Source organism: Echiichthys vipera, assembly GCF_963691815.1.
Source record: "Echiichthys vipera genome assembly, chromosome: 6".
Classification (NCBI taxonomy): domain Eukaryota; kingdom Metazoa; phylum Chordata; class Actinopteri; order Perciformes; family Trachinidae; genus Echiichthys; species Echiichthys vipera.
This window is the reverse complement of record NC_139831.1, coordinates 8,952,765-8,974,448: the sequence shown is the minus strand read 5'-3', so window position 1 is coordinate 8,974,448 and position 21,684 is coordinate 8,952,765. Positions and strand designations below refer to the sequence as shown.

Below are 21,684 nucleotides of genomic sequence, written 5' to 3'. Positions count from 1 at the left end.
TGATAATAAAATATTCATGCAAGTTTTGTGGAAACATTTTGTGTGATTTTATGTTTCCATTTCGTTCCATGTGTATTTGTTTGCCATAAGATCACAGGTAAAGTTTAGGTTAGAGTCTTGGCATCGCTCTGATCCTGGACCTGTGATGGTCTGAAGATTTTGTGTGTGTGAAGATTTGAATCCATCGAGAGCACGACTGATTCTTAACTGTAAACTTAAGTACAAAACACAGGCTACATCCACACAGCAGGCCAAAGTGGCCCAAGGTTTTGCTCATATGTTGGTTGGATCTTTTTTTTATGTGAATAGTGTCACAAATAACATGGAATCTGATTTACTAAATTCAGATTAGAGCCACTTTCATATATGTGGTCCTAAATCAGATACAGGTCTGATTATTTGCAATGTGACTTCAATTGGTCACATTGGAAATTCATGTTTCTTACTCACTCACTCACTCACTCACTCACTCACTCAGTCACTCACTCACCGGCTGTTGCCATCCTGTAATTTTTGATGAAATCTGTTTGAGTAAAGCCATTCACACCATGATCCCTCCACTCCTGATTCTGACTGCATCCACACACACCTCCGTACAGAAACAGTTGTCAATGCTCCACAAAAAGATAAGAAAAAGATAATGAAAATTCTCGTTGTCACCTGCTCATGAGTTTTCTGGCTTCAACTGACCGCACTTTAACTTCTAAATGAAACCGTAAACTCTGACAGTGCGCTGACGTCTTATTGTTCTTTTGAGCTTGCAGTTTAGTTCAGGACCGTGACCAGTTCACAGTGAAATCTGATGTGGGCCGCATTTAAAGAATAATCTCAACAGCCAAAAAAACATTGAGCACTAAGGCTCGCAGTGTGAACTTAGTGAGTAAAAAAAACATTTTACATACATTTAGCTGCATTATAAGACCACACTGATTGTCTCACAATACTGTACTTTCCTATTTTTTGTCAGTTTCAAAGATACAATGCATTTATTAATTAGGTCCAACAGACAACATTTCAACCAAACACACTACAACTTTAATCAATCAGGGGAGACTTCATTTGAATGAGCAATTTATGACATTTATTGACACAATAAATGAGAAAAGTCCTTGACGATTAGACCCCATCCTGAAATCATTATATTTTAAAGTGGTTATAGAAGCCGCGCATAGTGTAGTAGTGCTACCCACCGATGGAGTGTGGACACTGGTGCTGATAATGATGAATGAAGAGGATGCTGGCAACTGGGTACAGGAATTGTGGAACTGGGGGAACAGAACCGATGGAGGAGGGTTGTGACGACTTACACTGAAACGACAGCTGACAGCAATAGAGAGGAGAACAAATTGAAATATTGACAGCAAACAGATCGTGGTTAAATCTTATTGGTTTAATCAAAAGTGTAAACGCCTCTTATCAGCTGATAAGAGGAAGCAGGAGAAGAGGGAGAGATAGAGGGGAATGGGAATGAGCGAGTGACATGCTTCCTGGTTGAACTTACGCTATAAACCTTCTTTTGATCTGTTATGATTACAAAAAGTATAAAAAGTCCAGAGGGTGTACTGAAAAAACACAGAATTATTTGTGATATTGCACAAAGAGAAGTAAAACCATAGAACCCATGAAGGCCATTCACATTCTTCACTTATGGAGGTCAACATGAACAAAACCTTTGTGTGCTTGGTAACATGTTACCTTGTTTTTTAAAACATGTTGAACTTTAAAAAAATATAAAATGAGATGTAACAACTCTGACTGGCAGTTCACTTCAGAGCTGTTGTTAAACTGTTTAATAACTTTTTGACTGGGGAATGTTTTAATAAGATGTCAGTCAGTTTCTGGAGGAACTTGCTGGATGACATTCTGTTCATAGTTGTCTGTGTTGAGAAAGCATCACACGCCCTCCGAGTCGAACACATCCTGTAACTTTGGAAGCTCAGTGAGCAAAATATTATGTCTGTAGAGGAACACTGACGGTGGCTCTTTCAAACAAATCGATGACTTTGATGTTTAAACTCAAGACAGGTGACATTTTCCAAGAATTTCGGCTTCTGCTCATGTAGGTGAACACATCAGCTTTGATCAACCAGTCAATGCCAGGACGCACTCCCTAGTCATCTTTAATCATTCGTCAGGTCTGGTAAGAGCAAGTTACTTAAAATATAACGTTTTCAGTCTTTATCCACAAACAACATTCAATGAAGATGTTTTTCTATCCACTATAGAACGGATGCAATCGGATTATTTACTCTTCTCTGGCTGCCAAAATGTGTTCCCCAAAATAGGGCAAATTCATGATGCTTTTCAGTCCCCTTATTTAAACGTCCCGCAGTGAAAACCTATGCAATATATTTTCTGATTTAGTCTGTGTTTTATGTCACACCGCAATGCCCATTTTCAGGCAAATTACAAAGTGAATTCTTGATCATTTGAAGTTAATGTTTTGTGCCCCATCATGTGACTTATAGCATTATGAGACATAAAATGGCTTAATACTATTTATATTATTACTGTTTGCATTTGCGTTAAGATTTGTACATTTTAAGTGAAGGTATAATCAGTCTGCTTCAGGGAAATGTCAGCAGGGAGTCAAATTGGCAAGCAAGAGAAAAAAGGTATTCCGGGTCTCAGGGGAAGCAATAAATAAACATTTCATCACTACATGAAAAAAAAAGAAATGCGATCTGCTACATAATGGATGAAGCCGTCTATTGTGTGACAGAGCAAAAACATAATATCTGTCGTTGCATGTATGTCGTGGCGTGAACAACCTGTTTTATCTCAGTCACTGACACATGGAGGACAGGACAGACAGTCCCAAAGCTGTGAAGGTGGAGGAGCATTCTCGGTGTGTCATCCTCACGTACTTCCAGGGGGACATCAACAGTATGGTGGATGCTCACTTCACCCGTGCTCTCAGCAAAGGCTGTAAGGCCAAGGCACCAGCAGCGAAGAAAAAGAAGATGCACAAAACTATTAAATTGGGTAAGCACACAAAATCAACAGAGCATGACCTACCTGACTACAAACAGGACAATGAATCACATTCATCCTCACCATGGGGACTTTTTTCTTTGTTCCCCCTGCAGAGGAAGCCAGCACCTGTCAGGGGAGTGCGGTCAATGGTTACTCAGAGTCACAGGTCCCTCCTGAAGCTGGATGTCTCCGGAACTTCAGCCCTGCAGACATGGGTCCTGGCTCTTGGCACTCATTCACCGCCAGGCCAGGAGAGGGCCCAGGGTTGCCAATCGCTTACTCTCTGTCCCCACAAGGGTTGAGTCTTACTGGACAACAATACGCCACATCTCTGCTCAACCTACTGCATAGTGACCGGGGCGAGATGGGACCCGCCATGACCTCCAGCTCCAAGCCAGAACTGCATCCCAGTTGGACGGTGCCTCAAGGATTCAGAGACTCCGTGGATCCTGCTGCAAGCTTTGAACCTGGTAGGTCTTACTCAAATAAAAAAAACTGCTTCTTACATGAATCGATAACACTTAAGAATAAGGGTCACACAATATTTGTGTTTTGATAAAAGAACAAATCAGTGACAATAGATAATTCTATATTTATTGATATAAATTATGATATGCTAATGACTCTGGAGGAGCTTTCCAAAGTCTTTGAAAATGACCCCTGGTGATGTCATCAGGGTCATCTTGCCTTGAACTTGGAGACTTCAAATTTTTAACAAATAGCCTGCGTAGCATAGTAAACTGGGACTGTGGGCGTAGGCATTGCCCATCAAGGGTCTCACAAAAAGTTCTGAGTTGCTTTATGGGAAATGTAGTTTTTTTGAGCATTTTTTGTATCTTGACACAAACTCAGGACAAAGTTAAAGATATCTCACCCTCTGCTGCATCACTTTTGACCATCTGTTTATGGAGAGTCCCCCAACTAAAAGGAAGAAACTAAACTGCCAATGAACTCTTAAAGGACTCATAAATGGCACATAAATAACAACCAAGCATTACTTCTCTGTTGTGTACGTATGTGTTTCTATTTATGTCCCTTCAGGTAAAGGCATCACTTACCGCACAATTCCCAACTGGGCTTTTACTGATTATTTAGGAACTGTTTGTATGGTATTAGTTAGTTAATTACTTGTTCCTTACTTCAATACTCATTTATTTGTGCTATATTTATTAATATTGTGTATTAAAGCTTGTTCTAACTTAGCATGCTTGAATGAAAACATGTTCTTGTATCCATTAGAGCTGATTAGAAATATTGTTGTCTCCTCTCTGCCAGGACGGCATCTGGACAAGAAGGACTTGTACTGGTATTGAAGAGAGATTGGCTGCTACTTGTGGCTCTGTTAAAGTCGTCTGGCTTGCTGCTGCAGCTGTCAGATGTTTTCTCGTCTAACAGGCCTCAGTGAGACACTCTGCAGCACTTCCATTCCCTTGCTTCCATTTCTCAGTAAAATGACCTCAGTACGTCAGCATGTACTGATTGGAACAACCTTTGTGAAAGCGAACGCTCTCTGACAAACCTGTTCTTCAACTACTCGTCACTCTTCTCCTCAAAGCACTGTATATGTTAGTTCCCGTTGGAAAAAGGGCATTTTCTTGTGTCTTTATCAGGCACTTCTCTTAGTGGGCCTACTCGAGCAAATAGACCAGTATTACAGTGAACATTTGTGAGTATAAATATTAATGTTGATATCTGTCTACAGTTCAGCTATATAACTTTAAGTTGCTATGAGGATATTCTGTAAATTCAAACAAACACAAAATGAAGGATAGTGATGTTATTTTAATGACTTGTTTTCTGTCATCTGTACTGTACAAAAATGGAATCATATACAAACATAAATAAATATCTGAGCAGACAAACAAACAAATGTCAAACTTCATTCAATGTCCAATACAAATTCACATATTTATAATGTGAAATACTAAAATAATGAGACATGATCATTGGTAGAAAGCACAAGTAGTATATTTACTTACTACTTTACTGTACACTTTTCACATTGTGTCGTATTTTACTTGCTTACTTACTTAAATTGTATTTTATGATATATATATATATCTAACAGCTTTCATTAGGCCTTTTACGTTTCAGAATAGTAGTTATCTAACATATGATTCATTTATAAAATATCATGTGTTATGCATGACCTGCCATAACCTCTACAAAATCCCATTTAATACACAGCTAAATATTAAATAAACTAATGATTTGACAGAAAATAATGATTTAAAAGTGATTTTATGGATTTAAAAATGTATCTCCAGAGTCTATGATAAGGACCTTCCATGGCAAAAGTCTATAATTGTAAGCAGTGAAACAACAGTATGAAGTAGTTAACGATAGTTTTACCTCACCCAACCATGGCATTAAAGTAGGTTACCACTTACATATTAATGTAGCATAAAAGATCCAAAATACATTAGTATAATGCTGAAAGGAGCTGTTCTATATAACTTATGCACAACAATTCAGATGGTATCCCGTTATATCTAACGCTGTGAAACAGGTTCGTATGATATCTAACAAAATATGACTGAAACTGATCTGTACAACGTTTTACAAAAGACATTCTATTGAACGTTGTGAAATGGCGACCGTTACTGTATGTGGTGGTGACGGTTGAGCTTAGGCGACAAAAGGTGACAGTTAAGTTTAGGCACCTTAGCGATTTGGCTCAGAATAGAAAAAGGTTTGGCTTTTACTTGTACGTGAACACCCGTCCCCCAGGTTAATATCCTGGGTTTTGGAACCCATCCACTGCTCCGACCCTCCTTCTTATGCAGACTTTGGCCCTCTGGATGTAATTTCTGCAGTAATAAATCTTTGAATTATATAGGATTAAAGTGCATTACTTTTCATAGGTATATGTTTGAACAGTGAATGAGGACAGCCTGTGCACTGCCATGTTTCTACAGTAGCCCAGAATGGACAAATCGAACACCGGTTCTAGAGAGGGCCTTTTGTGTTTTGACTATATCTGAAGGCCACTGTACGTTCTACGACACACTTGCAAAGGAAATGGTGAGTGAAGGGGCATTCAGTTGTTTGCAATTTGCAACCTCACAGCTATAGATGCCACTAAATCCTACTGGTCCTTTAAGTTAATTATTTGAAAAAATGTGTAGTGGTTAGCACTGTCGCCTCACAGCGAGAAGGTTCCAGGTTCGCATCCCGACTGGGGGCCTTTCTGTGGGGAGTTTGCATGTTCTCCCTGTGTCTGCTTGGGTTTTCTCCGGGTACTCCGGTTTCCTCCCACCATCTAAAAACGTGCACGTGGGTTAATTGATGACTCTAAAATTGCCCTTAGGTGTGAATGGTTCTCTGTCTCTGTTCGTCTCTATGTGCCCTGCGATAGACTGGCCTCCTTTCCAGGGTGTACCCTGCCTCACGCCCGATGTCAGCTGGGATCGGCTCCAGCGACCCCGCGACTCCGACAGGGACAAGCGGTTGAAGATGATTGAATGAATGAATGTTCCAGCTGCATATGATGTCTCTTGGTATAATAAGGCATTATGAACTCAATAATCATATAAAGAAGTACATATTGTGAAAAGTTACTAAATTCCAATCAGATACTGTGTTACTGGCTCTGCTCTGTCTTGATTGACAAATACAGAGTTGATGATTAAGACAGCATTATACAATGAAATGGTCTTTGGGGAAAATTGTGTTCTGCAATAAAAAAAAAAGAACATTTAAAAAGCACTGCTTTAAAGAATTAACATAAAAATGGCCTTTCACAGTGACATGGTTACATATTCATTTGATCTATATTTACTGCTGGGCGCATTTCATGTCATTTAGATTGTTTCATTTACATTTTCCCCAGAAATTAGTTCAAAGGAGATCTGCTGCTGTGTGAAGTCTTTGGAACAAACCCATTAGAGCTACATAAGAGTGCCACTCAGACAGCGAATTAACGAACAGACAGTTGTACCTACAGGAAGTGTGAGTGGAGATGAACTTCAAATGTAAGCTGTTTTTTTCAAGGACATACAATGTTCATCATCACCACCACCCCTGCTTTTTTCCCTCTCTATTCACCTGTTTGTTCTTTTACCTCTTCACACATTCACATGGATTATTTCATTTCATAACACAAAAAAATGATGGTGAAAAGGTAGCCCTATTAAACATGTGAAGACTACAGTGGGTGTTTTTTAAGTAGAACAGTGTGCACTTTGAGATTGGCTCTGTCACCAAGAGTCATCTGAGACTTCGTGAGGAGTTTATTAAAGTTCTACACCTAGATGGCACTTTTCAAAAAGGCGTTAATATTGGTGAATACTGCTTGGAAAACAAACAGAAACCAGACCGCTTCCACTGCCCAAATCTCATCCTGTAGCCCCCAGGTTCTACATAGAGATTATAGGCTCAATCACCATTTTTTCATCATTCAGCAATAGATATTGTGCGTGAGAAATTACAGGAAATATTAAACTGCCCCAGAATGCTTTGCAGCTCTTCAGACTGTCAAATGGCAAACCGAGAATTAACCGAGGTTGAGGTCGACGCCCGCGCCGGGAGGGTTAAAGGGGCTCACATTGAGTCAGTGGTCCAAATAAGCCAGAATCAGGTGCAAACGAGGCTGTAGGCTCTGTGGATTGGAGGGGTTTCTCATCAACAGTTGAAGAGTTCTGGTATATTTTCATATTATAGAATTCAGATTGGCAGCAGATGTGAGGAATTGCAGAGAATCTGTATTTTCTCCAGGAGGAAGGCTTGGTGCAGACTTAAAGTAATCTCTCTTCTTCCCATGTATGAGGCATAATCAGGCTGGTCTGAGGCCCATATTGGGGGTAAGGGGATGAGGTGATTGGTTCTGCATTGCCGACTGCCCATCAAACTTGGTGTTGATTGAAGAGCAACAATACAGGGCATTAAGTGTTCATTGGTCACTCTGTGTGGGTTCCGGCTGACACCAGCTGACTCCCTAGCAATGGGATTTGTAGAGATATCCCCTGCAATCCCAGATGTTTTTGCCAAAGCCCTGAATGTAGGGGGGGGGGCTCAACACGGTTTATGTCAGCTTCCCTCCCCTGACCCCACCAGAGTCTGAAGTGTAGCCTTCCTGTAGTACTGGAGTCCAAAAGAGAGGCAGCAGCAGTGGGAAAGTAACCTGTGTACAGTAGCCTGCCCTGCCGAGAAGAAGTGTGTCCTCCTCTCTAAATGTGTTTCCTGTGTTGATTCCGCAATTTCAAATCAAGATCTGTATAATCATTCTGATGGACGTAGCTAGACATAAACATCATGGACATAAGAATTTTTTTCTCAGTGGCGGCACAACGACCCACGCGCAAAGCCAATCACAGAACAGATGTTTCAGGTCTGTGTTTTAGATTAACACAAGTGTGACAAGTTACAGACTGATAAAGTTATGGTTTTCATTAGCGTCAGCCGTAATAACAGTTCACATACGCAATGAAAGTGAATAACAACAACATTAATAAAAATGACATGATAAAAATCTAAAGTGAAGGTAAAATTGAGCAAATATAATCACATAAGTCACTGACCTCGTTGTGTGTGCGTGTGTGTGTGTGTGTGTGTGTGTGTGCGTGTGTGTGTGTGCGTGTGTATGTGTGTGTGTGTGTGTGTGTGTGTGTGTGTGTGTGTGTGTGTGTGTGTGTGTGTGTGTGTGTGTGTGTGTGTGTGTGTGTGTGTGTGTGTGTTTGTGGATCCTTTGTCTAGATAAAGTTGGTATGTATTTTCAGTATAAGCTATCAAACAATGAAACCAAAGAAAAGCCAGAACTTTGCACATACATCTTTCCTCCCTCTGGACTAAGCCTGGATCTCCCATAATCCTAGATCCGCCCCTGAAGAGCAGGCTGACGTCAGTTCCTCCTCCAGTCATTTATCCATTGGAGTCGTAAGAGTTCATATGAATGCATTTTGACTTGACAGTACACGTCTCTATGTCTCAGTGCATCTCTCCTCAGCATTATGTGAACACACACTGAGGTTTAGTGTGTGCACAGGAATAAAGCAGGTGTGGTGTGTCAGTGTCAGATATAAGGTATTAAGGATTGTATTTAATGTTCCATCATTGTTTGCTTTCTTTCATTGGGGAATCATTTTTTTCATTTTATTAATAATAAATAATAAATCAGGAACCACAGAGAAGGAAATGCTCAGAAAGTGAATCCATTTTGCTTTGTCATTAAAGACCCATACTGGTGTTTTTGCACATTAAAACCATTTACTACGACGAACACTACTTTACATTTCTGCTAAATACTTTCCAATGTATACCAGGATGCTCTTTCTGTACTAACAGACCTTAAGTAGTTTCTATTTATCTCACTATGGAATAAACATTTGTTAAAACTGACTGCTGTGTCTCATTTTACTGTTGCCCAAATAATGTTATCAGCTGGAAGTGCAGCTGTCTTCACTTCATTAACATGCAAAAAAAATAACTGAACTTAGATTGTCAGCATGGGTCATCTCAAGTGAGTTTCACGTCTCTGTATGTGTGGCTGCATGTAAGGACAATTTGGATTAAACCTACAAAAACACCTGCAAGGTCCTTTAAAGTTATTCTGGAAGTTTGTTTATTATTGTAATAGAAGCTAGGTGAGAAAGAAAATGCTGAACAGTGAGGACGTTTATTTGTCCGCTGTATGTACTTCAGCTGAAGCAGTCAGCTGAAGTAGTCTGGCACAGAAATGAATATGAAACGCACAGCTTTGCAAAATCATGCAAGTGTTAATATCTGGAGCAGAACGCCCTGACTCATTCTCTGTCTCTGTGAGTGGGAAATCCAAATTTAATTTTGGAGAACCGCTTAATCCGGCCTGCATCTGCAATGAAAAATCCTAAAAGCCAGTGAAAGTCGGCGCAACTATATGCAAATTTGATTTACGTCTCGAAAAGAGCTCATTATAACGCCTTGAAAGGCATTGTATTTGCTGTTGGAAGGCAATACATGTGAGGGATGAACTGTATTTATACAGACCATTGCGGTCAAAAGGGTTTGTTGTAACAACTGGAGAGAAATCTTGAGAAAGAAATAAAAAGGAAAAGAAGGTGTGTGTGTGTGCGTGGCAGAGAGAAGGGTGTGTGTGTGTGTGTGTGTGTGGGGGGGGGGGGTATTATATAGGGTGCAACAGGTATAAGACGTGCTCAGGGCACACTCAACTCCCTTCACCCTCTAATAACTGTGATCGGCCCTCCCAGTGTGTAGAGCTGTCACTTGTAGGGCTTTGCAGGACCTCTGTGCTTCTCTCCAGCCCTCTTCTCTCCTCTCACTGCTATGGTCGTCCACCTACGCGGTTGCAATTTCAGCACCACAGACAGCTCTCTCTCCAGCTCCAGCCTCAGCACCGTCGCCACTCTGCGGGACTCCCCGTTGTCCCAGAGTCCCGGCGGACTGAGCCGGACCGGCCACACGGTGGTGGCAGTATGCCTCGGCTTCATTTTAGTGGCGGGGATCGTCAGCAACTTCCTCGCTCTTCTGATTTTCGCAAAGTTTCGCTCCCTCTGGACGCCCATCAATGTCATCTTGTTGAACATCAGTCTGAGCGACATCCTCGTGTGTGTGTTCGGCACACCCTTCAGTTTCGCTGCTAGTCTGCACGGGAGATGGCTCATTGGAGAGTACGGCTGCAAGTGGTATGGGTTCGCCAATGCCCTCTTTGGTGAGTGACTAAAGTGGCTATGAGTGCAGCTATGCAAGTTTTTGTCCGTGTGCTTTTGTTTCCCTCACCACGTGTGTAAAGTTTTGTGAGGAATTCAGGAAGTTAAAGGCTAGTGGGATAAGGCAGTAGTTTTGCAGGCGTTTGACAGTAATAACGTATTGGAACAACTGAACATTTAACCTGAATGAAAAGTCAGTAGGAAACATGAATGTGTGCACTGAACAAACAAACCAGTAGTTGTTGAGACATTTCTCTCAAAACCTAAAGTCATCAGGATTCGGTGTGTGGGAAACATGGATGTCTGTACAAAAATGTCATAGCAATCCACAACACAATGGTTTCTGAGATATTTGAGTCTGGACCCAAGTGGTGGACTCAGAGTGATATAGCCATCCAAGGAGGCATGGCTGGCTAAATACAGCTCTTGAACATCATGTGGTTGTGTGAGATGTTTCCTTGAAGGTCTCCTTGAAGGTTTTCTGTCTTCTTTTTCCAACACAGGTGAACTGCAGTCACAGTCAGCCGCAGAGATATGTTGTATGAGGCTTACACACTTTAGAGCCTAAATATTTCCCCCCTGGAGAACATATGATAAAAAAAACGCATAAGCATGTTTACATCAGGAATCACATTACAAAGTCTGTAGAACACTTTAAATATTGTTTGCAACAAAAAGCACAAATACTTCCACATTTGTTTTATTTCAAATCTAAATTTAATTTGTTTCTTGATGTTTTAAATGAAAATAAAGGCTCCAATAATATTGTTTTTAGAAGTGGTTTCAAAAAGTGGTCTTTTTTTTAATTACTAAAATACTGTGAAAGTATCAGAATCCACAGAAAAACCAGTTCCTCCTCAGGTGCCTGCATGAGTGTTCACAGAGACAGGCATTTCAGACAGAGAATGAATACAGGTATATTCAGACAGACAGTGTGAGAAGAATAATGTGTTTTCATTAAAACATGTAAACTTGTTCTAGTAAAAACACAAAATACAATTTTGAACCTGAAAATGAGCAAAATATGGGGTTTAAGTTTTCAGCAGGTTGGGTCATTTCAGGGGTGCCCAATTCCAGTCCAGGAGGACCACTGTCCAGCATGTTTTAGGTTTCTCCCTGGTTTAACAATTTACAGACCTGTGACAAGCTTCAGCGGCTTGGTTACGAGCACATCATTAGAACCAGGTGTGTCAGAGCAGGGAAAAAACATAAAACATGCAGGACAGTGGACCAGGAGCGGAATTGGGCACCCCTGGGTAAGACCCTCAACCATGGATTCACTGGGAGGCAGTGAGTTTAAAATTGTTGATGGTCCTCGTAAGGCTAAATCTTAAACTTGTGATCTGCTTTTCTCTCTCTTGTTCTTTAAGGTATTGTGTCCTTGGTGTCCTTGTCTGTTCTCTCCTATGAGCGCTGCACAACCGTGCTGCGTTCCTCCCAGATCGACATCTCGGACTTTAGGAAGGCCTGGCTCTGGGTCGGAGGCACCTGGCTCTACTCTCTCCTCTGGACCTTGCCTCCCCTCCTGGGTTGGAGCAGCTATGGGCCCGAGGGACCCGGTACCACATGCTCCGTCCAGTGGCACCTCCGTTCACCCACCAGTGTCTCATACGTGCTGTGTCTCTTCATCTTCTGTCTGCTGCTGCCCCTTATGCTCATGGTCTACTCTTATAGCCAAATCCTGTTGGCGATCAGGAGGGTGAGTTCCTTCTAATCTGTTACAGTCTTAACAAAAATTCAAGATTTTTTGATTGACTACGACAAAATTCATGTGTTTGTTGAAAGAGTTGTCCTGTTACCTGTGTTTTATAGGAGACACAAATACAATTAAAAGCAGGGTAACGAAAACACATACAACACAAAATATGTATCACATAAAAAAAACATATTTAGTTGAAGGGTGGTTGCTTCTGTGTGTTTTTTTTATTTTGTGTATACGTACATTATTTCTCATTCTTGTGTAAGTGGTAGAGTGAATACCCTTCTATAAAACAGCACACAGGAGAAAGTCACTGAATAACAAGTGGAAGTTCAGAGTTATTGCTGGCAGCATTGTTATTATGACTGCACACGTTGTATCATCACCTACATTGCATTCAGGGACACAACACGCATAAAATAATACAAACGTTTACAAAAGTTCAGTATGAAATGCCGGTTGCCTGCACGGATCTGTGATTTTATCGGAAGGATTTTCTCCGCCTTCTTCTATGAAGCCTCCATAACCCCGCTAAAGTGGGCTCTGTTGTGGCTCTTGAGCTGTCAAGGGGTTCTTAGGACATAAGACCACTGATAGGAGGTCAGATGTCTCCTGCTAAAACTTGGTCATTTCAAGGAGCATCAAGTCAGATAATCTTAAAATCCAGTTGCCAATCTATTTATCCAGCAGGAGAATGAGGGCAATGTCTTCAGTAAACTATGGGGTTTACTTTCTCGAGGGCAACAATCCCTTTCAGTTTGCAGTGACTCATCCCCTCCTTGGTGGGGCTTATATAAACCTGCCGCTTCGACATATAACGATAATGACAATTAAAGGCTCCCAAATAGTGTTGGGTCCCTCGATGTAGCTGTACTACTCATATCAATGAATCACAGGAGGTATTTTTAGATTGTGGAAGCAACCCGTTACTACTGGATACCTGCTATTATATAAGCACCTCCTTTTTCCTTTTTTTTTTTCAAACTCTATGCACCCGAGGGAGCCACAGCTTTGCAGACTTGATTACTGTACCGGTGAATGGGGGCTCAGCAGTATCCCTGCAACTGAGAGCTCTGCCTCAGGCTTTTCTTAGAAACTGAGCAATCAGTCTGTGGAGCCTCTGCCGGCTTCTCAAAGGTGACCTAAAGTGAGACATCAGAAGGAGCGATGACATTTATATCAACAGCGTCAGCAGGGCTCAAGCTTGGATTTATTTCTCTCCACGTACGTTTAGGTGCTGTCTATAAAGAACACATACACTTTTGAGATTTATTGTTCCATGATAATGTCTTGTTGAATTGACAATGGACATATTTCCTAACAGAAATATACAATTTCATTCTAAAACAAAAGACTAAATTGAAAAAAAAATAAACCAGAGAATGCATTTCCTGCAGAAAATGTGCGTGAATGCTGAAAGCTTCAGAGCGGGCGCTAAACTGAAGTGCTTTAATGATTTAGACCATTTTTCACATGTATGAGCCATGTATGTGAGTCCAGTCATCAATGTTTCAGTTGATTCTTATTTAACTGGGATGCTCTTTTATATATTTTTCTTCTTGTGGGTAATACTCTAAACAGAACTAAGGTCCAGCCATGCGGAAACAACTGCTAATTGAACCTTGTCAGAATATGTGTTACCTAATAGGGGATTGATATGACAGAGCAAAGGTTGCGGCCTACAAGGTGAAGTGTAATTGAGTGTGTGAGAAATGTGCAATCATCTGAAAGAAACGGCAGGATTTTCTTATCTGGAAGGCTTCTTTCACATCATGCCGACATGCTAATTTATTCACCACAGTGGTAATTTCACAAGACTGTGACCACAGGGGTATGAAATCTATACTGAGGAGATTTACAATCACCACAGATGAAATGCTGTTATAATGATGTCTGAGCTAATTTAAGCACACAGCTACAGCACCTTAGTACATCAGGAGAAACCAGCAGGACAGATGGAATGAACGCTATATAATGGCCACGCTGCTGCTGGCCAAACTATGTAACTAATAGTCGCATGTAGTATCTTTTTAATGTTACTGTTGTTACTGTAACATGAGTCATGACCATTAGGCTACTGAAGTCATGTAAGATCTGTTCTTCTGGATGACTACATCCAGCAGTTATTAACAAGTCATACTGCAAGTTTAGTTTACATTAGTTTAGTTTAAACAAGAGTTTAACAAGCACAGAATAGATATGGAGAGGTAAGAAACCCCAAATGGCTGGTAGTTAAACCTCCCTTAAGGGTTTACAATTTATCCTAATTCCATGGATATTTGTTATCTATGGAAAGGGAAGTCTAACCAGATAACCGGTATTCATATCTTTTACTTAAAGTAAATGTAGAAATATCATTCTGTAAAAAAAGACTCCTGCATCCAGATTTTACTTGAGTAAAAGTATTAACAGCCAAATATACTTAGCAAGGTTGTATGAAGTAGTTCATCCATAGGACCCAGTGTTTTTGAAGCTTGAGTAATGGACAAAAAGACTTTTAAAAGGGTTTTTTATAAATCTGTCTCTGTTTACAGAAGAGCAACACTAAATTGATGGAGTACCCCGTTAAATCTTTATCTTTAAATCATAAATCTTTTCTATCTTTTTGTTCCTGGTTCCACCTACCATTCTATGTTGTAAATGCCACAAACATGGTCGATGCGTTTTGTTTAACTAAAGTCTTTAACTCAACATTAGGTAAAATTATTGTCAGGTTTAACCTAGGCACCTCTCTCTCTCTCCTCGTTCATGTCTACAGGTGGGTAAGATCAACCTGCTGGCAGCTCAGCGCAGAGAGCAGCACATCCTGGCAATGGTGTTGTCCATGGTGTCCTGCTACATGTTGTGCTGGATGCCCTACGGCATCATGGCGCTGATAGCCACCTTCGGCCGGTCGGAACTCGTTACTCCCATGGCTAGTGTGGTTCCCTCCGTCCTGGCCAAGTTCAGCACTGTCGTGAACCCGGTCGTCTACATGCTCTTCAACAACCAGGTCAGAGCCGGGGGAAAGGGGGGGTGATGTTTGTTGTTGCATTTCTTATCAGATTCAAGTATTCTATGTAAGATCTGTAGGTTGGAGGGCATATGCTCAGGCTTATGTAAATATAAAGCAGGGAAGAAAATACTGTTTCAACAGAGAGCAACTCAGTGGCACTGTGACCTCTGGCATTGAGGATGAAGCTCAATCTAAGTTATTATCATAATTACCCACACTCAGTGTCTCTTCAGCACCACTTCTCAGGTGTTACATGCAGCACACTAGATGATATACTGCACTCTGTCATAGCCACAAGAGCTCTCTTTCCCCTACAGCTGTATGGGCCAGATGTCGTGTGTTCCTGTCTTGAATTAATCCAGTGAACTTTGATTAGGTGGCATTCGGAAATTCTTGAAAATGTTTATTTAGTTGTTAAGTTCTGCTTAACATTACATCTGTTCTTCAGTACTGTTGAAAAAATAGTTAAATTAAACCAAGATGTCATTTCAAACTGAATTAAAACCAAGTTTAAAAGTCTGAAAATCAGAAAAATATATGCTTACTGGATATGATCATCATTATTTGTACTTTTACAGTTTTATAGATGCTTTGTGGCCTTCATGAAGTGCAACGGGGACCCCCAGTCTGTTCAAGGAGAGGAGCGCCCAATTCCCAGGACACAGTTCTCTGGTTTCTTCCCAGTCCACCGACAAGCCTCCCTCAGCTCTTCACAGCGCCAGATCTTCAGCCACTCCAGAAGCGCTGCCCTCTGCACCCGGCAACTTGACCACCACACTCTTGTTGTCCACTACACTCCATAAAAAACTGTTCATCTTTTGTCATCAGACAGAAAGTTAAAACAAATGTTTGCATGTTTTTCAGAATTATTGTCCAAAAATCCAAAGTGCAACTGAAAGACACACATCAATCAGTACCCTGCTATTGATGTTGCACATAATGATGATGAATGTCACCGTCACCTCTTTAATATTTGAATGTAAGCTCAGTGCCATGTAGTCTAGTCTCTGCTTTAATGCATATTGAATTTGGTCATGTGCTGACCTAATACACAAGTGCCAATGTACATGATTTTAATGAATGCTCTTAAAATAAAAAGAAGTTCAAGTCGTCTCCAGGTCCCTGAGAGATTATGTCTTTAATATTTTTGTAACCACTAGGGGAGGCTATGAGCTGTTGCAAAAAATGTCTATGAAACATGCCATTTAGAGTACATGAGCTTCTGCAGTCTTCTCATAGAGGAATTAACTACAAGTATAACTTACTTTGCACGTGCGTCAGTCATTTGAATGCATATTTTTTTTCCTACACCTTTCCTGTTTCTGGCCCGTTTTAGAGATAATTTTTTCAGCCTTTTTATGCCATTATTTTTGATAGGACAGCTGGAGGTTGACAGGAAATGGAAGAGAGAGAGTGGGCAACATGTAGAAAAGGGTCACAGGTCAGAGTCAATCCCGAGGCCACTGCATCAAGGACTTTTGGCCTCTGTGTATGGGGAACCTGCTCTAACCACTGAGCCATAGGACCACACTGATTGGATCAAAACTACACACCTGTCAAGTTTCATACGATACTATTCTCCACAAAAAGACAGACAAACATAATATACATATAAACACCTGGCAAATCACTCAAAACCTCCTCTATGGTAGTTTGTGCAACTGAGGATCACATTTTTGCCACAATCAGAATCAGAATCAAAAATACTGTAATAATCCTAGGGGGAAATTATTTTTGTTACAAAACCCCAGATATACAAACAAAAAATATTATACAGACTAAACATATATCAAAGAAATTAGTATTTACAGTAGTGAAATATATACAAGATCAAAGATTGTCTGTGGTTGGGTCTGAATTACAGAGAGGAGGTGACAGGCTCTCCAAGCGATGTATTGTATAGTTTAATGACGACAGGCAGGAAAGATTTCCTGTGGCGCTCTGTGGTGCATCTGGGTGCGAGGAGTCTCCTGCTGAAGGTGCTCCTCTGCTTGGGCCAGTGTGTCGTAGAGAGGGTGGGAGACCTTGTCCAGGATAGACCGGAGCCTGGACAGTATCCTCCTTTCTGCCACGGTCTTCAGGGTGTTTTTGTAGACAGCCTCTGCGTTTCTAGTCCAGTTCAACTTATTATTGAAGTACACCCCCAGGTACTTATACTTCTCTACAGTGTCCACAGAGACCCCCTGGATGGAGACAGGGGTCACAGGTGTTTTTACCCTCCTCAGATCCACTACGAGCTCCTTTGTTTTAGTCACGTTGAGCTGCAGATAATTCAGCTCACTCCAAGTGACAAATTTGCCCACAACAGTCCTGTATTCACTTTCATCTCCCTTTCAAATACAGCCAACTATTGCTAAGTCATGAGAAAACTTCTGAAGTGGCAGGACTCAGTGCAAAAGTTGAAGTCTGAGGTGAAGAGTGTAAAGAGAAAGGGAGAGAGGACAGTCCCCTGTGGGGCCCCAGTGTTGCTGACCACCCTGTCAGACATACATCTGAAGGCATACATACCTGGACCTGATGGGCAGACCACAACCCATCAGGTAATCCACATACCAGGACACAATGGGGGCCTCCACCTGCATTGCAGCCATCTTCTCACCCAGCAGAGCCGGACGGATGGTAATGCACTGGAGAAGTCAAAGAACATGACACTCACAGTGCCCGCAGGCTTGTCCAGGTGACTGTAGACTTTGTTCAGCAGGTAGGTGATGCAGTCCTCAACTCTGAGGCCAGGCTTGTAAGCAAACTGTAGTGGATCAGTGAAAGGCCTGATGCTGTATGTGTATGATGCTGCAGGCAGATGTTTTTGCAGGGGGAGGGATGTACAGAACAACAGTGATGACATGCAGGGTTTCTCTAGGCAGACGGTATGGACGGAGTCCAACAGCCAGCAGTTCAACTTCCGGGCTAGAGAGCTGTTCTTTAATGGTGATATGACCAGGAGTACACCATCTGGCAGGTCCCCCTCTTCTCCGTTTACCGCCCTCGGTGCAATCCCGGTCAGCCCGAATGGTGTGGACGCCAGCCACGGAGACGTTCTGGTCCGCAATGTCCCCGTGCAGCCATGTTTCCATGAAACACATCCGACTGCACTCACGGTACTCTGGGTGGCCCCGCGTTAGCGCCGTCAGTTCATCCATTTTCTTGTAGAGAGACCGTACATTGCCCATAACAACGGACGGGAGACACGGCTTAAAGCTTCTCCTCTCCATAGGCCCCCCCGTTTCGACCCTTCTCTATTGCCCCGACGTTGCTTCCCACCTCTGCATCCCCGGTGTGTTTTTCTCCAGAGGTGGGGCGGACTCTCAGCTGATCTGGCCGCTATGCCGGCCGGCTTTAGTGCGATCAGCTGTTCTCCGGAGGAAACAAAGACAGCGTGTCCCGGAGGAAACAGCACGAAAAGAAACACGAAAACTAACAAAAGTAACCTCATTGTAGAGGGAAGAATTTCCCAGAAGTCAGGGCGAAGAAACAGAACGAACAAAAGGAGAATAGAAGTTACGAAAGTTTTAAAAAGCGAACTCAAAGAGCGGAGCAGAGGCGGCATTGCACTGAAAGCGAACGACACACACACACACACACACACACACACACACACACACACACACACACACACACACACACACACACACACACACACACACACACACACACACACACACACACACACACACACACACTCACAAGGTTAAAACAATGCCAGCCTCTCTGCCGCGACTGGTAATTAGATAAAAGGCACCCCATTGGAGTTACTTGTGAAGTAAATACCTAATATCACATATTCAGTGGTCCCTTTACTATTTACATCGATGTTAAGAGAAATTAAAGGGGGCATTAAATCGTATTTATATATTATTTCAATATATGATTTCCTGCTTATGGTATTACTCTGTTAAATCACATGTGTTTTATTGCTGCTGCCTGGCCTCAGAAAATACCCACAGCATCAAAACTGTAAAAACACCATCAAAAATGCTCTGTGTAATGACTTTTACTGTAAACATGTATATGTGTCATACATTACTAAACTTCTTGGGAATTAGTTTTTCATTACTTTTTTTTTTTTTTCAGTTTTGCCACATTGGCATAGAAATACTGAGTAATTCAAGGCATCATGGCATTGTGTTGCATTTAGGGACACATATCTGACAGAAAGGCAGGGAAACATGCAAAGTGTCAGACACCACACACACACACGCACACACACACACACACACACACACACACACACACACACACACACACACACACACACACACACGCACACGCACACAATCTCACCAAAGGTCACATATCTGCATCTCGGTGCTTCCAGGAAGTAGCGAGAGAAAAACTCAGACGCTTGAGAGAGCGAAGTTCAGACGTTCATGGGATGTCACGGACCTCCAGGCCTCTCTAGGTTCCACCACTCCTCTCCACCATGATCAACACCTACCAGACCAGCGTGGCTCCACCGCCGGTGCCTCCACGCCTCAGCAGGTCCCAACCGGTCCTCATCCCGGCCCCTCTTCCATCACGAGTCCACAGCAAGTCTCTGACCAGGTTTTTGGTTGGTGTGGTCTTGCTGCATTTATTTCTGTCGATTGGAGGATTTGTCTATCTGTACCACAACGACAAAATGGTAAAAAAAAATATATCTTCTTCTTATAACAAATTACAGTTTAGATAGTTAAGAACAATACAGTAATCTTCCAAGCCATTAAAATATTTTACCTTGCAAATGCTGTAAAAAGGTGATTTCTTACTGCAAAAAAGTGTTCAAATTAAATGTTAAGCTTTCATTCTATAACAAAAAATTAAAACTATTAAATAGATCTTCCAATTGCATTGTGCCAAATTAACAAAATTTTGTTCAGAAACAGGAATAAAGGATATACGACACTGCACATGTTTGCTTATTGAAACAGATCTATTTAAATCTTGGTGGTGATGGTTCACACATCTTGCTCAGTGTAGGCCAGTCCTATCGTTCAACAGGAAATGGTCTTGAACAAACAAGTTAAGTGTGATATTCACAAGTGTCTTATAACACGAGGAGCACTGTGTGTGCAAAGGCACTACGTTATTTTGTTATGAATATTTTTACATTTATAACAAGAACATCTACATTCAACATATTGTACTGCCTGTTCCTGACCTTCTGCTTTTTTCATTCCCTCAGCTTTCATTTCAGCTTCCCTCAAGTCAAGGAAAAGGTGCGTTCTTTTATTTCTTTCTGAGAGTTATTTTCTAAATTAAGTTGCATACAAAAACGAAATCTAAAATTGTCTCTGAAGAGATGTTTTTTCTCTCCTCCAGTTGATTATCACTCATCAGGAAAGCAGGAAACATCCTACAAAGCCTTGGCACGCATGGTTGTTGAGCATCGAACACTCACCTCAGCTCAGAAATCTGCATGTAAGAAATTGTGAAAATTACACATTTTGAATTGTGTTAAACTAAAATGGAGTACAGTATTAAAAAGTATTCTCTCTCTGCCTCTCCAGCGGGTTATCTCCAGTGGGACATCAACCACTCAGTCCTTAAGAACATCAGGACCTACTACGATTGGTTGACTATCCTGGAGTCTGGTGACTACTATGTTTACTCCAGGGTGACCTTCTCCAAAGGCGACTCTAAGCGCCCACTGGTCAGCAGGGTGAAGCTAAGGGAGAATAAGACAGGAGAGGAGAAGACTGTGATGCAGGCCTTCTGCAGCCTGGGCACCAACAAGGAGTCTGCATCGATCCCTCATCTGTGCACGGCCACACAGGGTGAGGTGATCACACTGGAGGAAGGAAACCAGCTCAGTCTCTGGGTACAAGACCTTGCACTGGTCGACTATGAGGAAGGAGCCACAGCCTTTGGGATGTACAAACTGTAGGACTCCTATCTGTGCATGGAGCTATAAGCTGAACAAGTGGATGGACTTGGATTTAAATCTTCTTAGAACACTGGATTTCTGATCTTTTTCTTGGATTTCAGAGACAAATACCACACTCCAAAAGTTTAAGTTATTAAATGAGATATAATTATGTTATTTTTGTGGCAGTATTGTGAATCGTTGTTCTGTATTTATTGATGTAAATGAGTTTGTATGGCTGTGAAATGAAATTTCGATATTTAATCTAAATGATTTCTTCTCTTTTCCTTTGCCCTGCATCTATGGTTGACGTTACGACTGCGTGACAATTGTGTCAAGGAAAGATGTGCAGACATTTTTTGAAAGCCAAAGAAAGTTTTAGTCCTAAAAAAAATACTACAGGTGATCAAAATACCCAGATTCCTCACTAATATGAACACAACAGACTACCAATATTCTTCTGGGATACCCAAAATGATCCACCAAACTTCTACCACGTTTGCTGAGCAGCTGCATTTTCTATTCTAGC

At 41.6% G+C, this 21,684-nt stretch overlaps 3 protein-coding genes across 3 annotated transcripts; all 3 read left to right on the top strand.

Moving 5' to 3' along the window:
• The first annotated feature begins 1,937 nt into the window (after positions 1–1,937).
• vgll1 (vestigial like family member 1) lies at positions 1,938–4,824 on the top strand. Its single transcript, XM_083915198.1, has 4 exons — positions 1,938–2,140; positions 2,786–2,985; positions 3,090–3,446; positions 4,252–4,824. The coding sequence occupies exons 2-4, from the start codon at positions 2,796–2,798 to the stop codon at positions 4,287–4,289; spliced, it is 585 nt and encodes a 194-aa protein (XP_083771324.1). The 5' UTR covers positions 1,938–2,140; positions 2,786–2,795; the 3' UTR covers positions 4,290–4,824.
• Positions 4,825–10,236: 5,412 nt separating this feature from the next.
• Positions 10,237–16,116, top strand: tmtops3a (teleost multiple tissue opsin 3a; the record flags this gene model as incomplete). Its single annotated transcript, XM_083914933.1, has 4 exons — positions 10,237–10,621; positions 11,990–12,318; positions 15,077–15,310; positions 15,892–16,116. 4 exons carry the CDS (start codon positions 10,237–10,239, stop codon positions 16,114–16,116), a joined length of 1,173 nt encoding a protein of 390 aa, XP_083771059.1.
• Positions 16,117–19,733: 3,617 nt separating this feature from the next.
• cd40lg (CD40 ligand) lies at positions 19,734–21,338 on the top strand (the record flags this gene model as incomplete). Its single annotated transcript, XM_083915196.1, has 4 exons — positions 19,734–19,934; positions 20,475–20,508; positions 20,612–20,710; positions 20,800–21,338. The coding sequence occupies 4 exons, from the start codon at positions 19,734–19,736 to the stop codon at positions 21,174–21,176; spliced, it is 711 nt and encodes a 236-aa protein (XP_083771322.1). The 3' UTR covers positions 21,177–21,338.
• Between the last annotated feature and the right edge of the window lie 346 nt (positions 21,339–21,684).